Genomic DNA, 17,516 nt, shown 5'->3' with positions numbered 1-17,516 from the left:
TGTGTGTTAGGTATGGGGTTTGTGGGGTGTGTGGAGGGGGAGGGTAACTGGGAGTGTGTGGGGGTGGGTGTGGTATGCATGGGTAGGTGTGGGTACATGTGGGGGGTGTGTGCATGCATAACAGTGAGCAGGGATATGTGTGTGGGGGTGCATGAGGAGGGGAGGGTATAGGTGGGTGCAGTGTTTGTGGAGTGTGCTATTGTGTGTGAAAATCTGGCCTGATATAACTTAACACAACACTTTTGCTTGGAGTAAATTTAACAGGTGCCATATACCCATTGGTAAGTAATGATCTTTTTCTTATTGCTATCTCCAATTGGCTTCAATTAGTCTTGCAAGCAGAACTTGACCCAGAAGATGTGCCTGTCTGGTAAGTTATAGTCGTGTTGTATAGCCGTTGATAATATGTTCTTTAGATCCATATTCCATCATGTTCTGACCTCCAGGTTCTCTGGAAATGCACAGTATTTTCCTTCTGTGTTTGATTGAAACAATTGTGCAAATGCTTCTGATCAAGAAAATCCCAGCTATGACTGCAAAGTAGCTGCCATAAATTAGAAACTAAAGTAAAAAAGTACAATTAGTGAAATCTGTACAGTATTAGGGAAGCAAATCTTTTCTGATCATTAAAATATATTGATAACACAGTTGTGTCCCTCCCTATTTTCCAAGTAGGACCTTAATTGGAATTAAATATCATTTGAGTAGCTTGTCAGGCATCAGGGGATCTTTTGCAGCTACCATAGTGATTCCTGTTCCATTCTCCTATTTATCCCTAGCACCTGAAAAGGACTGAAGGAAACTTTTAATCTCAAATGATTCCAGGTGCTGGAATGGCTCACTAGGATCTAGACCCACTTTGTAAATAAGAGCAACCATCAGAGCTGCTACTTTGTTGCAAATGAGCGTCATGGGATGGGGTCCTCAGGGATGGCTGTGATACCCCTAGGTCCTCTTGACTGTATTAGTCCAGCCCAACGGGCACCCTCTTTCTTGCTTGCCATGTCTTTGCTTGTAATTATAATATAGGGAGGCTGCCCTTGATCTTATTGTCTGGACATGGTCCTGCTGGACCCCCCTGAACCTCATGAGTTCTCGGATCCTGTTTTGGATCCCACTCAAAATGGGTGCCTCCTGGAACACTCTCAGCCTTATGGGCTACATGCATGGCTCCAAAACTGCTCCTTTACCATGCCCCAAGCCTCGCAGATGTCATATTCTAAATAACAGCAAACATGGCTTTGATGCAGGCAGGTCATGCCTGACCAACCTAATCTCCTGTGGTCATGCTGGAAGACAGGCTGATCTGGACAGGCTTGTAAAGTGGGTGGATCTTAATCTGATGAAATTTAATGCCGAGAAATGTAAAGTGCTCCATCTGGGGAGAAATAACCCACAAGATACTTATAGGCTTGGTGGTGCTACATTAGCCAACACCACAGCTGAAAGAGACCTGGGGATCACAATTGACCATAAAATGAACATGAGCCACCAGTGTGATGTTATAGCTGCCAAAGTGAACAACACTCTGGCATACACCAACTGATGCATCACAAGCAACACTAAGGATGTCATCCTCCTGCTCTACTCAACAGAGGTGAGGCTGCAGCTGGAATACTATGTCCAGTTCTGGGTGCTGCAGTTCAAGAGGGATGTGGAGGAGCTGGAAAGAGTCCATAGGAGGGCCACATGAATGACTAGAAGTCTGGAGAACAGACCATGCGAGGAGAGGCTGATGGACTTGGGACTGTTCTGCCTGGAGAACAGAAGACTCAGAGGGCACTTGGTGGCAGCCTTTAAGTATATACAGGGTGTACATCAGGGGCTAAGAAAACACCCGTTCATGAAGGCACCCCAGGGGAAGACTAGGAATAATGGTCATAAACTGATAGAGAATCGCTTCAGATTAGACATTAGGAAAAAACTTCTTTATGGTTTGTGTGTCCGGAGTCTGGAATAGACTCCCCCCAAAGGTGGTACAATCACCTTCCCTGGGAATCTTTAAAAGACAACTGGATGCACACCTCACTGGGGTAATCTGACCTCAGCAATCTTTCCAGCCTTGAGCAGGGGGGGCTGGACCTGATGATCTCTGAACTCCCTTCCAGCCCCTAACTTCTATGAATCTATAAACAGAGATTTTTTTGTTTTTCCCATGGAAAACTAGGATCCCTGATGATAAGGTATCACTTCCAACCATGTTAATTTGAACCTCAGTTGCTGAAACTGTAAAACAAGAACATATCTTCAAACATCTGTTGATTTACTCTGAGAATTCCCTTGCTTATGTCAAAATTATACCCTGTTTCCTTTCCTCCCAGGGTATACAGATCAACAACTGTACCGTACTGAATTGTATAGTCTCATTTTGGGATGTGAAAGAGGAAATGAGTAGTCTCATTGCCTTGCAAGATGCACATAGATCAAGAAGCAAAATTTTTGCTGCTCTTGATTAGAAAAAAGGTGGGTTGGGTTTTACTATAATGAAAAATAATTAACTGTAAAGTAATACTTTACAGGAACATGGAGAATCAGTTAAATATTTGAGATTCCATCTTTGCCTCTACCTCAGTAGCTGATCCTACAAACTGTTACATGAACAAGACACCACCAAGTGCTTGCCACCGTTTTGGAAATGTCTGTTTTTCGTTTCTCCACCTTTCATTATCAGTACATTGTTGCTTCCCTTTTAAATGCACAGCAGTTGCATGACATGTACATGCTCACAGGCAGTATCAGCAAAAATCACTTATACTTGGAGTGCTATAATTCTACTCCTTTCATGAGCAATGCCTTTAGTTCAGACCAGGGCTTGCCTACCCCTGTGCTCATAACTTTGTCATGCACCAAAATAGCTGAGACACCCTGTCAATTTTCTCATGTCACTTTTCTGGTGGTTCTCCCTACTTTCTCCTTCTTCCTCTAAGATGCTGGTACTTCTTTCCTTATTCTCTTCAGTGAACCAGAAACCATTGTACTCATGACATTTTCAAAGAGTAAAAATAGTTTATGAAGGTATAGCTAGAGTGTCAATTTCTGTTGAAACTGAACAAAATTTCACTAGGGGCAGGAATGGTTTAGTTGCTTAGTGTATATCCTTACTAGATAGCTAAATTTCTTTATTACCACCCCCCTTGGTAAAGAGTAGTAGTAATAACCAAATGGGGGAGAGTAAGACAAAATTTCAGTAATTTGACTTAAGCTACAGAACAAGTGTCTCTGAGCTGGAATTGGAATGCAATAGCATTCCTTATTCCTAGTTTTGGCGGGTTTGTTTTTTAAATTAATCCATGCTGCCTCAGTGCTGCTGAACTGTCAGCACACTTCATGCTCAGAGATGGACTTGATTTCTTAGCAGGAAGAGTTAATTTATTGTATTTACTCTGGTTGAAGATGACCCTGATTTATAAGACAACCCCTAATGATTACATTTTATATATGGGGAATGTATAAATTTGTTATAAGTTTTCAAGTATAGAATCTAATTATTGGAGATTTGCCTTGAATTTGTCCCCCTCCCATTGTTACAGCAGCAAAAATAAATCTGGGGGGTCAGGTAACCTCACTCTTGACTAGAACTGGGTGTTCTTGTCACGAGTCCTGGGATGCGCCAAAAATGTATATGCCGATGAGGTGCAGGACAACTTAGTCCAGCTTCACCTTATGGAGGGCAATACCACAATCATGTGTGTCAGGCTGAGAGAGGGGGTGACTGGGTTTCTGGGTGAACTGTTTGAGGCCCCGTTTCATGATGCTTGACAGACATTTAAGGCTGGTAAAGAAACAGGAATAATTGGAAATGGGAAAGAAAGGCACAGCTCAGCTGTGAGAATGAAGAGGAAGTAAAAATGTATGGAGAATATAGTGGTTTACCATGTAAATGTAAGGTGAAAATACCACTTACCTGAGTAACTATATCCAATCCCAGACCTCTTGCATCAACAACAACAACAGTTAGAATAGTTTGAATCACCAGTGCGATAAGGTTGTTGAATCCAAACATCAAAGCATAACGTTCCATGCTTAGATTGATAGCAATCTGAAATCTTGTATTATACTGATTAGTTAGTTCAACTTCAGTAAGCATAAAAATTGTAGCTTGTCATCTTGTTGATTAAGGGCAGTGTTAACATGTAAGGTTTGTCAAATTAGGGATGAGGTGTAATTTTACAGCCTCCTGGATAACAATTTAATAGGGAGTATATGGTAGAGAAAGTATTCAACCCATGCCAGTACCTTGGAAGTAATAAATCAAGTCTGATTACTGAGCCAAATGCTGGACCTTGTGTCCCAGGATCAGAAGAATTAATTCTCTGGACGCTGACAGACAGTCATAGTCAGTTTTTGTTTTATGGTTTGACTATGGGATAATTTTTCTTTTGAAAAGATGTTAATGTTTTCTTGTAAATTGTATCTTTTTGGTTTTCTCATCAGAAAATGTACTAGTTCCTTTTGCAGTGCATTTCATGCAGATTTTTATTAGATCTTTGAAGTCTTTGGGCTTGTGTACGCATGCCTCTAGAACTGGTTAAACTATTTGTGGTGCATACAGCAACATATTCTTAAATATCTTGAGATTAATTATTTGTAATGAACAAATTCAAGAGCAATCTGATTGGGTCACAGATGGTTCACAGACATGGGCCAAATTCCATAGACTATTATTTCCATAAGTTCATAGCGCATTCAACATTCAGGAGTTGGATTTTAGATTTAATCATTTAAGTTGCCTCATGGATGAGCTATTAGTGAAAACAGGGGCCATTCCTGAAGAAATCCATGGGATAGTATGTCTTTGAGGCGAGCAGTGTATGGAGAAGAATAAATAATGACTGGGGACTTTTCAGTAAATTTACTGTTTTCTGTTCCCTTTGCACAAGACCTGAGTATGAGATTTGACTACGTATATGGATCCCAGATTTTAACCAGGAAGAAATCCAGCCATTTTAAAGATGATTTGTTTGCTGTTCAGCAGGTCCCACATTTGGTCAGAGACAGACATTACAGTATAAATGATCAGAAACCTGTCTATGCCCATAACAGAACAGGAGTTCAGCACATGCAGAGTGGTTTAAAAATGATGCAGCCCAGCCTAAGATTTGCACCTCACACCAAAGGGAGAATGTGTATTCTGTTCAGTACTGATCTAAGCTGTGCCACTTAAAGAAAACCATGAATTTAGATTGATTCCACCCTGAATTTTTTGAATGCCTGTACCTAGCTATTAAGTATTTGCCTCTAATACATGTGTGCATTTAATCTACCCAGTGTGACTGGTTTTGATATGATTGGCTGGTATGTGTATGATTGCCTGTTTGTGCACAGCCACCTGTGCTGGATGAATAGAAGGACCTTTCCACACATGTATGAACAGCCCTGAATGTTCACAGAAAAGAAAACAAAACATGGGATTAGGATGAATTGTGAAGCAGATTTACCAAACTTTTTTGTTAATTTTATTTTCCCACTACTTACCCAGGCTAAAAATCAGATCAGTTTAGCTGAAGCATTTAATTGAAACAAAATATTTTGAAGCTACTGAAATGTTTTAGTCTCCTTTTTATATAAACCAGCTTTTTTAAATGAAAAGGCTGTTTTAAACTGAAAAACCTTTAAGGACAGTATTGACATGGGATGTTTAAAAAAATTATGAAATGTTTCTTCAATTTTTTTTCCTGAAATGGCAGATTGATAGATTCCATCCCTTTCCTGTAAATGTTTTTGGCTTTGAATCAGGATTTTCTAATGCAAAAATGTTTTGTAGGAAAGTTCCGAACCAGCTATAGAGAATATGCCTCGTTGGTGAGAAACTCTGCAACTCCGTAATGAGGCACAAAGCTGCTTTGTAAGGATACGACTGCTAGCATTTTCTTTCTTTAATTTTGTCGGCAGTTTGCTTTGGTTGTTTGTTTCTTTGTTTGTTTTGCTTGACAGTGGAAAGATGGAGGTCCAGGGTTTGTATACAATTGAGCTGATTTTTAATTTTTCTTTTGGCTTTCAGATATAAGGAAAGAACTGAAATCCACTAAGAGGTTTTTCCTTCTCAGAAAAAAATGTGGACGTAGTCATAATATTCTTACCAACACCTATTTTCTTTACAGTATGGTCAGAGTTCCTCTTATTGCTTTAAACAGAAGTGTTGATAATGGCAAAGGCTCACTAAACATTTGCTTACAATGCTCATTACTACAGAAACAGCTGAGTTCAAACCTCCAGGCAGCCAACAGTTTCTCTTGCATCATATTGTGCCAGCTGCTGAGAGTGTGCTGTACTTCTTCCTCAAACATGGTAAAAATAATTTAAGAACATATTTCACAAAGTTGCTACTTACAGCCATCTGGCTAAGAAGCTGAATTGTGCAAGGCTTAGGCAGCTGTCATCTCTATACTAAACATTTAAAAATATAGCAATAGCATAAAAATCCATTAGAATTCACTGATTCTTTCCTTTACACACACAAGCACACATTTTTAATATTTGTCAGCCTGCTTTTTAAAGAAGATATGTGTTTGTACCAGTTGACCCCCCCCCCCCCGGATGGGGGAGTATTTAGGTATAGCAGTAGGCTTATTTAGGAGACCTAAATCCATGCCATCCCTTCTGTATCTCAAATATAGATTACAGCAATGAATAGTCCGAACCAGACCAAATAAAGATGGCAATTAAAATTTCTAGTTGAAATCCTTAAAGCTTTTCTATTTATATTGAAATGTTATATCTTATTCCTTCTGTAGCAGCCACTGGCAGGTGGTCTCTTTCAGTCCTCTTGTCTGTATTTGACATTGTCCTGGGTGTTTGTCATCTGCATATTTCATACTACTCTAACAACCCACTAATTTGAAAAGAGAGTAGTGTATTGATCTCATTCAGGATGAGCATAATCTGTAATTGATCTAAGAATAGGTTTTATTTCTTTTAATCTAAGGTTTTATTGTTTGAGAATTTTGTATAGAATAAAATAGTGATGGTTTGTACTTACGTTGCTATTGTTATGAGGAGCATGTAACATGCTTTGAAAACTAGGTAGCCAGCATAGCACGCCCAGATATTGGCAGTAAAATGCATGAGAAACAGAGAACCAGCATTCACTGCAGAGAAGATCCCCAAGGCTAGCTCTCCTGAAAGATCCCAGTTTATTTTCACATATCCTACTCCCAAGGATGTTACTGAACCTAGAGAAAAGATAAGAACATTTGAATAGTGACTGTCCAACCATTAAATGGCAATACCTACAGATCTCATATTGGATAATATTTCCAGTCCTTCCTTTTTCATGTCCTTATCAAGGTATTCAGCAGAATTTGCAGATTCATTGGAATCTGACAGGCTATGCTGTGAGTGCTTCTGCTGTGGCATTGAACTTGCAACATCTAGGCTGTTAACCTTTTGGCTTAGTGTCCACACTACCCCAGGCCCCATTCTTTTCAGCTGAAAATACAGTAGTTTAATTCATGCAAAAGATGAGTCATTTTGGGACGAATCTTAACATTCTTGCCATATTTTTCTTAATAACAAATGATGGATACAGTTATGCTTGGGCTCTTTGGGGGACTCTTTAGCCACTGTGTTCTGCTTATGGCTTTCAAAATTTGTCAGTCTGCTTTGGGTGGCTTTAGCTTAGTCTGAGTCCTAAAACAAATCCTGATGAATTTGCCAAGCCTATGGGGTTCTCTCAGCATTGCTAGTCTATTTTCACTGATTTTGACATTGATTTGGTCTTGACTATCTAGTGTGATAATAAATATTGATAATTTGGGAGGGAAATAACAAACACATATACAATAGCATTCCTAGAGAATGGGCAGTTTCCTGTGGTTTTCCTGGACAGTTCTCCACAGCAATCCATGTGTGAACTTGCACGTCCTTGTAAGATTTGACATAAGGAATGGCTGTCAGAATGTCTAATAGACAAACCCATTAGAAGACCCTCTTGCCTTGTTTTATCATTTGAACCAGTGCAAAATAAATGGAAATTACTGCCAAATAAGTTTGGTAGCATTATACCAATCTGTTTTGCAGGTTGCTGTGTCATGGTACAAATAACTATGATCAGTAACTACAAATAATTGCAGGACAGCAATACAAATAATTGTAGGATGGCAATAATTGCAGGATCATACCACTATTATTTTAACTCCTTTGTCTCCAGTGTCTCATACCAATTCCCCTAAAATGAAAGGGCAGAAATATTTTCTGGCCCCACATTTTTCACAAGACTATTTGGATTTAGAAGGGAATCTGATTAGAGTTTATAGTTGCTTATCATTCCATATAGTTACTCAATATTGCAGCCATTATTTATAGCATGATGAAGCAGACAGACTATTCATAGGAAAAAGCAAGGTATGGATGTCACAAGAAATTCTTAATCTGCTCTTTGTCCTAATAGGCTGCCACTTCAAAACTGAGGCTTTAAACTGATGCAAGTTTTAATCAAGAATGCCTCAAAACTTGAAAATTACATTTGAAATCTAATTGATCTTCCTCTCATTTTAATAACACAATCTTGTATATAAATTGGAGTTTCTTCAAGAGAAGAAAGCTTCCCAATGTGCATATACGCCATGTATAATAGAAGGACTACTAACTTTTTTTTAATGTGATCCATATCCTGTTATGGAGTGTCCAGAGAAACTTCCTTTTTCATTCATGAATGGATAATATCCCAGTAGCAACCACATCAATGCAGACATGGAAAGCAGTTGCAAATCAGCCATGCATTTTTAAATTCGTTTAAGTGGAATTTAGTAGCAGGACACAGAGACTTTATGATGCCTAGGCTCCCTACAGACACTTGTTAAGTGCTGCATAGGACACAGAGGATCTCCAGACCACAGTTGGGAGCCCTTGTATTACCAGAATCAGTCATGGTACTGTACTTCTCATAAATTGTTATTTCAACATACAACTCACTTTCTCCTTTTGTGCTATGGCTGGATACGCTAGACATAGACTTAACATGTTAGGATACAGGCAGTCTTTGACTTACATTTTGAGTTATGTTTTGTACTTATAATGTTTATAAATTCACACCCTGTTTCAACTTCAGCAGGTCCTGATGATCTCCACTCCAGAGTGCTGAGGGAATTAGCAGAGGTCATTGTGGGACACCTGGCATGGCTTTACGAGCACTTGTGGTGCTCTGGTGATGTGCCAGAGGACTGGAAAAGGGCCAATGTGGTTCCCATTTTCAAAAAAGGGTGGAAGGAGGACCCAGAAAACTATAGCCCAGTCAGTCTTACCTTGGTCCTGGGTAAGTTTTTTGAGAGAATTATCCTGGTGCATGTCCACGAGGGGCCAACAGGGGAGATTATGCTTAGGGGTAACCAACACGGGTTCATTAGCGGCAGGTCCTGTCAGACCAACCTGGTGGCCTTCTATGACCAGGTCACCAAATCCTTGGATGCAGGTGTCGCGGTGGATGTAGTCTTTCTGGACTTTAGGAAGGCCTTCAACACTGTCTCTCACCCCGTTCTCATTAAAAAAGTAGGAGACTGTGGCGTCAACACCTACACAGTCAGATGGGTCACTAATTGGCTGGAGGTCTGCACCCAGAGAGTGGTGGTGGACAGGTCATTTTTGACCTGGAGGGATGTGGGCAGTGGGGTCCCCCAGGGCTCAGTCCTTGGGCCCTCTTGTCCCAGGAGTGACAAGAGATAACCGTCACAAGCTGGCAGAGGGTAGATTTAGGCTAGACATCAGGAGGCGCTACTTCACTGTCAGGGCGGCTAGGATCTGGAACCAACTTCCAAGAGAAGTGGTGCTGGCTCCTACCCTGGGGGTCTTTAAGACGAGGCTGGATGAACTCCTTGCTGGGGTTGTTTGACCCCAGTACTCTTTCCTACCATGGAAGGGGGTCGGACTTGATGACCTGCTCAGGTCCCTTCCAACCCTACTAACTATGAAACTATGAACTTTGTGATGTCAGTTTCAACTTTACAACACTTGATCTGACACGATGCCACACTAGTGAACACGTTTGCTGCATTGTCTATGTTCCTGGAGAGCACCCATCTAAACTTGCTTGGGCACTTTCTTTAAGAAAGCAGACAAGACTCCAGAAAAACCTGCAGCCAAGACTCCTGAGAAGACACAGCCAAAAGCCCTTCAAAAAGTCCAGTAAAGTCACCCCAAATAAGTCCTTCCGAATCAATATGATTGCTATTTACAATATTAAGTGCATTGATGTAGCTATATTGTTCATCTATAATTGATTGAGTGCAACATTCTTGGTTATTTTTGGTGAAAGTAGAGTATCAGGCCTTGGCTCAGGAACCAATTCCCATTTATAACATTGTTTCCTATGGGAAAAATGGTTGAGTTGCAAGGTTTCGACTTAAGAGACAGTTTTCAGAAACCAATTATGTCATAAGTCCAAGGACTGTCTGTATATTTGAAATGCAAGTTCTTTAACTACTAGAAATTCTTTGATATCATTTACTTACTCAGGAAAGTTGCTATTGCTTCCACAGCTCCATTGTATACTGCAGAGCTCTGGGAAGGTGCCCTGTGGTCCCATAACACCTGGACATAATTCAGGACCTGATAGAAGCCTGCAGTGGCTAACGCCCACCAGAGAGACCAGTAAAGAAGCCTCTTTGTGCCGTAGCACTCCTTCATGTCCTTGAACAATTGCACCAGCACTCTCAGCACGTGATTCTGTTGCTTAGCAGTGTTAGGATGGCACTCAGGTGAGGTGCTGGGGTTTGCAGCTGACTTGACCGAGTCTTTGTCATCTTGGCCATCGGGTTGCTCGTTAGTGCTGGATGCTTTTGTCTCTCCCTGTTTTGTACTTGGGGGAGTGTCTGAGATGCTATGAAAAAACATGCTTTTTTGGGGCATTGGTAAAAAAAGTGAAGTAACAAATGCTAAAGAGAGAGAGGCCAAGCTTATAGTGCTTAGATAAAAATAGGATAAGCCTGCCAATGATACCAACAGTTGTCCTAGCACTGCCCCAACTGTGGATGCAACTAGTGTGATGCTTCTGCAGTAGCTTGTTGCTTTCTGATAGTGGTCAGCACTGACAACGCTGTAAATGTAAGAATAATAGGCTATTTCTGTGGCTGTGACCAGACCATAGAAAACCTCCACTATTTGCATGGCTATCATTCCTTGTGCAAACATTAGTATCAGCCAAGTAATGATGAAGCTGACTCCTTGAAGAATAATGATTGGCTTATAGCACATGTAGTCTGTGATCAGGAAAACTGGAACCAGCAGCACCAGGTAGGAGTATGTCCAAACTGGGAAAACATGATTTGTTACCTAGAAGTGGAAGGAAAGGATTGTATGATTGGCAGATGAAGTTGTAGAAGAAGGATTGTTCTTCCTGAGTTGTTGGGAATGCATCAGATATATGACTTAAAGGAGCTTGAAGCACAAATCTCATTGCTCACTACCTGACTTAAATATTTCATTTACAAACCTTATTAGCCAAACCTTTTTTACCTGAAGCCTACGTGGCATATATCCCATAGTCCATCAAGGTAGTATAATTGAAGTGTACCAGCTTCTAGAAATAGAAGTGACTAGCATATTATCTTGTCTGGTGGCCGTTGACTTCCAAGTCTGTTTGACCACCCATTTATGGGTGGGTTGGCAGGGACAGCCTTTAGTATGAGTACAGAATAGTGCTCAGTCTCCTGCCTCATGAACCATAGCTAAATGCCTTAGCTATTCTACCTTTTGTAACTGTATAAGGCACCTGACTCTTTATCTGTCTTCACATGAGTTCATTTGTCCCTTTAGGGAAGATTTCAGGAGCTTAAGACCAAGAGCTTAATTTTTCTCAGGAAATTGTGCATAAATCTTTTCCTTTTCAGCATTAGGAAGTAGAGGGTATGTCTTTAAATTCTCTACAAATCAGGAAACACATTCATTATTTGCTGTGCCTTTTAATGGGAAAGACTGTGTATAGCCATACCTCATCAATGGTCAGGTTTTTGTCTGGTCCTGTTAGATAGGGAATTAGAAAAGAGTCCAGTGGCTTCATTGTGTAGAAAAATCCATATATACAGAGGATCAGAGTGGGATAAATCCAGCTGCTACTTTGCCCTTTCTTCCAACAATCCATTCACTGTTCAACCAAAACACAGTAAGGAAACTGCACATGAAATAAAAGAATGGCACTTGTCACTAACACTCAAGGGGAATTCTTTTGAAGTTTGACAGGTTAATTTTAAAAAAGCATGACCATAAAGACTTTCTTGGTCATTAAGTCAGCAACTTGGTGAACAGTTCAGTGAGTCTGTGGTTTCTTTGCAAGGTGTGACAGAGCAGCAAGCCTACCCTGTCACGAGACACCAAAAGAACAAAGGGGGAAATGAAACATAGTGTGGCGGCAAGCCTGGATGGGGGAAAAGACCAGCCAAAATCCCCAGATGCTAATTATTGTGATCAGCTGTGAGGGCTGGCAGGACAGCGAATGGGATACTGTCCCCTCGCGCACAGCTGATTGACACGGGGAATTTAAAAGAAAGTTGGCCGAGCAGACGGCTCTCCTCTGGTGAGGGAAGCTGCACCAAGGGAAACTTGAGGGAGCACAGAGCTGCAGTGATGGTGTAATAGTCTTCAGAGTCTCCCTGGCTGGCGAAACACCAACAGACTCACCTGAAGAGCAGGGACAACGAGGAAGCTGCCACAGCCAAGCTGGTGACTTTGAGTCCAGTGGGTCTGGAAAAGGAGAAAGAGAGGTAGATCTAGAATGTGAGCTTTGGGCATTGGCCTAGACAACCCCTCTCTGAAGGATAAGGGTAAGGGGGGGGGGATGTATGACTGTATATTTGTGACCATAGAATGAAGAATGGGACAAAAGGCCGACAGCCAGAAACCGGCTGCCTGAGCATCAAGCAAGGCAGCATAGAGAATATGACTCCCACAGACAAGACCTAATGAGATCAATGCAGGAACATCTGATGTGGTAAGGACAGGGTATGGGGATGATGGAGCTCTGTGAAGAGGAGCCATACTTTTAAGTTGCAGGAATTAGCATCAGCTTTGTCCCCCAGAACTGTATCTGTTTGATTCCTTCCTTAACATCTAAGCCGTGGCGGATGAAATCCAAGGAGACTATCCAATCCCAAGAGAGACTGCAATTTTACTTTGGTGGCATGGCTAGGTCTTCCACATAAGGTCTTTGTTTCAGGGACTGCTTTGAAGATATTCAGATAGAAATTCTAGTTCATTAGTCAGTCCTATAGTGTTGAACAATAGCCAAGCTCACCACTGAAAATTGTTTAGAGAGAGACGTAGTCAAGAAATTTCACATTGTAGAGCCCAGAGGACCAATGCAAAGTGTGCTTTCAGGAAATAAGTTGTTTATTAAATGGTTTCATCTCACTTCTTCCTACTTTTTATGTACAGCCCTCCACAGAGTGTTGGGGAGAGCAGATAGTTAGGCTATCAGGAGGAGAGAAGAATCGCATAGTAACATACAGAGAAGATACTGGACCACATCTGCAGCTAGTTCATCAGAAGTCACTTTTGGATGCTGACCCATTATGTTAAATCCAAGTGAAGGATTTGTTAGTTTTATAGTTTCCAAGTAGGACATGCTACAAATGAGGCTAAAAAACCACCGTTTTTTCTCTCTTTTTTTTACCATGATTTATAAATTAAATTAACCTGTGGTTTAAATCTACTAAACCAAATTCAGAGGTAAATCTGAGAACCAAACTTACAGGAGACATGCAGAAGGAAATGCATTGTATCCCTGTATACTAGCTTAAATCCTTTTTAGAAAGTCTGAGCATAAGATGGTGTAAGTTTCATATCTCCAGCTCACTTATTTGAATAGATAATGCTAATGAGTATCTAAATCAATACATTTATATATTTTAGGACCCTTCAATTTCTGTTAATTCAGCTTTGATTCCTATTGGCTTACTATGATTTTCACTTATCAATATGTTTAGAGCTGTCCATCAAAACATTTTTGCTGTAAAGTTGTTTTTTCAACTCAAGGAAGTAGAAAGTATTTACTTTCCTAAATTCTGAGTTCTCACAGAAAACAGAACTGAAACATTTTCAATTTTTGCTGATAAAATGAACATTTTTCACTAGAATTTCAAGCAATATTTTAGTTATCAGATTTCTATAGCAACTGAAAACTTTTCCAAACAGCTCTACTTATACTTACTAAATCTGAAGGAGTCCAGATTGTTTAAGTTACATGCCAGTGAGCCAGAAATGTTTCTGGGCAGAATATAATGACATACAGGGATTGCAAGTAATATATGTAATTTAAAGCAGAGGACAGAAGGTACCTGTTTATAATCCCTGACATTCCAATCGGACCATGTAAGCAGATTCAAGGGAATCCGATTTATGTCACTGCACATCTCACTTCTAAATCTGAAGTCCATTGACACCTGGATTGAATCTGGTTGTATATGAATTTTATGGTCTAGCCACTAGGGGGCAAGATAATCCCAACAATTTGAAGATTGGCACTTAGACGGTAGAGAAAAGATGTGCAAGTACTCAAAGCATAGTACAAGAGATCTATCCAGTGAACTGCTACTGGTTCCATCCTGTATCACCCTTGCTTTTCAAGCTGGTTGTGCTGAGATTGTAGCCTTGGCAGGAATACCTTCTGGTCCTGACCTGTCTTCTCCCATTCTGACTAATTGTACCAGTCACAATACCTCACCCTACTGTGACTTATTGCAACACTGCTCCTCCTAAGAAATCAGGTGTAATGGTAATTTGTCATGGAGATACTTGTAAATACTTCACCTGATACAGAGAGGCTCCAAAAAATAATAGCGAGGAAAGGAGAAAAGCTTAATAGGATGTGTTGGGTGAAGTTCATGGTACCTGTACCCAAAGCTGCATTTTCCCCTCATTTGGTTTGTTTCTTGGAGTGCATCTACTAGCATGCTGCTTCAGAGGTTATGGTGTACTCTCTGCTGTACCAGTCACCTCTGTGGGATGGTGCAGTGAGAAGTGGGAGATTGCTCTGTTCTCCCCACACAATTTTTAGGGCATCTTGGCTGAAGGTATATTAGCAGAAATCAGTCCCTTTAGGAAATTCAAGGACTCCTAAGTAGGAGATCAACAGGCTCCTTTCTATGTTTCCCCCTCCCATGATGCCCATGGAGCAACCCAGCACAATCAGATCCATGGTTAGTATCAAAGTATTTGTGCATGTTCCCTGAGTTGCTGCTAACTTGCCAAATCCTATAATCATCGTTTTCTGAGCTACATCAACCTCTTTACCTTTTGCATGCAGCATAGTCTTAAATAACTTTTTCTTTATGGCTAGGATCTTTGCACACAGCTCCAGTGATTGCACTTGTCCTGTTGCAGTGCTCATCAGTTCATTCCCATTTCAGTCATCTCACTTTCTCTCAATGTCACCCATTTCCTTTTTTTTCTTTTCCTTTTAGGTTGTCTACAGTATGCATCTGCTTGATTAGACATGTTAGTCAGGGGTGTGGAAAACCTTGCTTTATATAGCTATGCTGGCACAAGGCTTTAGTACAAATGTAATGATGGCAGTAAAGCTGCATTTTGCTCCTGGGAGACCAGTTACTAAATACAGTGCAGTTTTGTTGGTATAGCTACTCACTACAAGGAGTGCATTGTCAGAACAGTATGCTGCTATTCCCATACTCAAAAAGTAATCCTGTAATAGACACAGCCTAAACCTACTCCAGACCTGCCATCTCTCTCCCTATTCTAACTTTGTTGGTTCCCTCAGGCTTTTATTAAAGCTGGTTTCTCTCCTTTTTTCGACTGCGTCTAGATTCTAAATTTCTTAAACTCAGAGGTAACCAAACCTTGTCTGCTGCACCTTGTCCTTGGTTTTCTTTTTCCCTTCGTTGGTATAGTTCCCTCTTAAGTACTCCATATCCTTCAGGTTCTGCTGATAATTCTACCCTAGCTGTTTGGCTTTTATTCTCCCACCCATGCTACCTATTTATTTTTAAAGTTTTTCCTGTTACTCTGGTCTTTCAACATGTTCTCTTGCCACATCCCTTGAAAGCCATTCCAGCTGGCTTGGTTTCAACCTTTGTTTCTGAATGAATGAATTCTTTAAAAGAAGTGGTTTAGTTTTGATACTAATGAATTTGCATTGTAGCAGGGTCCAAAGGTACCAGTTAGTCAAGACTGGCCCATGTTGTGTTAGACACTGTACAAAAACACAGTGTCTAACACAGTCATTACAATTCCTTCCCCATAGAATTTCACAATCTAGTTGAGGTGTGTGTGTGCATGTGGGAGAGGGAGGGGGAGGGAGAAGGAGAAAGGGACGGGCTGGGAGAAGATGGACTGACTACAGGCTTCTCTACAACTGAAAGTTCATTTGAATCACTCTAGGTAGAGGAGCAGTTGCTGACAAAGTGAAGTGGTAACAAAGCCTGTGGTAACAAGATCGTAAGGTTCCATGCGTTAGTGACTGAACAACTTGAAGGTGCAAATTATATTAGAAATATTAAAAATAATAACAACAAAAATGCTGTTTTCAACTTCAGCGCAATTAATCAGTTGGGTGATTTCTTGAGACTATCCTAGTAGGAAGTGGTTCTGGGGGTGGGAGTTGAATTAGGAGAAAATGTATCATTTAGGGCAGGAGTGGCCTGCAGAGCCCCATAATCCAGCTCCTGGTGCTGCCTCTTTTGCTGCACAAGACCATCCCTGCATGTAGTACCTGTGATTGCTGCCTGTGGTAGATTAAGAATGCAGGTTGGGGCAGGAAGGGGCCTGTGGGCCTGATTTGGCCTGTGGACCAGCTCCATGCAGCCCATACAGCCAGATGAGTTTACCACTCCTTACTTACAGAGATATTATACATTACAGTTAGACAATGTTAAGGGTGTCTGTATGTTTAAAGCTTGTTAACAAATTCTAAATGCCCTATAAGCATCTTAAATTTACACCACTTCAGGTGAGGATTATCTTTGAACCTTAATATCTGGCTCAATTTACCTTAACTTCTGGCTGTTTCACTGACATACAATGATGAATTAGCAGTCATCCATCATCCCAGAAAACACCATTCCCAGTGTGGACTAGCTAATATACAGAACTCCTACAGTCCTGGACTGACAGCTAGAGACATCTCAGCTGTGGATAATTGGGGAGGGGTATGGGGGAAGGGGAGACAGGGCCAGGAGTGGAGAGGGCAGGGGGAAGGGGAGAAATGGGGAAGAGCTAGGAGGAGGGGGACAGAGTTCACAGTTGCTACTCTTAGTCTGATTGGGGTGGCAAGGGGTGATCTGGAGGAGAGTAGGGGGGTGATAGGGGTGTGAGCCATAGATTCATAGATGTAGGGCCAGGAAGAGACCTTGCAGATCTTCTAGTCTAACCACCTGCCCTGGGCAGGAGAGAAAACTGGGCTCAAATGACTCCAGCCAGATAGATTTCAAGCCTCCTCTTAAAGGACTGGAAGATGGTCAGTGTGGTTCCCATCTTCAAAAAGGAGAGGAAGGAGGACCTGGGAAACTATAGGCCAGTTAGTGTTACCTTGATCCTGGGCAAGCTTTTTGAGAATTATTCTGGTGCATATCCAC

The 17,516-nt window shown here is 41.1% G+C and overlaps 1 protein-coding gene across 1 annotated transcript; it reads right to left on the bottom strand.

The window, feature by feature from the left end:
* Positions 1-92: 92 nt before the first annotated feature.
* SLC19A3 (solute carrier family 19 member 3) lies at positions 93-15,856 on the bottom strand. The gene is made up of 6 exons (XM_019533020.1): positions 15,783-15,856; positions 11,924-12,103; positions 10,446-11,265; positions 6,980-7,172; positions 3,905-4,046; positions 93-561 (listed from the first exon to the last, which is right to left on the bottom strand). The coding sequence occupies exons 2-6, from the start codon at positions 12,071-12,073 to the stop codon at positions 376-378; spliced, it is 1,491 nt and encodes a 496-aa protein (XP_019388565.1). The 5' UTR covers positions 12,074-12,103; positions 15,783-15,856; the 3' UTR covers positions 93-375.
* Between the last annotated feature and the right edge of the window lie 1,660 nt (positions 15,857-17,516).

The sequence above is a fragment of the Crocodylus porosus genome, unplaced genomic scaffold (assembly GCF_001723895.1).
Source record: "Crocodylus porosus isolate Cpor-Errol unplaced genomic scaffold, CroPor_comp1, whole genome shotgun sequence".
Lineage (NCBI taxonomy): Eukaryota > Metazoa > Chordata > Crocodylia > Crocodylidae > Crocodylus > Crocodylus porosus.
This window is presented reverse-complemented; position numbering and strand designations above follow the sequence as displayed.

What these genes read in the sequence shown, in the direction of transcription:
- SLC19A3 (XM_019533020.1), bottom strand. Translation starts at nt 12,073, where the DNA reads ATGGATTGTTGGAAGAAAGGGCAAAGTAGCAGCTGGATTTATCCCACT. An exon ending in AAAACCTGACCATTGATGAG is followed by an intron (nt 11,266 to 11,923) that starts GTATGGCTATAC and finishes TTCCACTTCTAG; the next exon opens with GTAACAAATCATGTTTTCCC. An exon ending in AGCAATAGCAACTTTCCTGA is followed by an intron (nt 7,173 to 10,445) that starts GTAAGTAAATGA and finishes TCTTTTCTCTAG; the next exon opens with GTTCAGTAACATCCTTGGGA.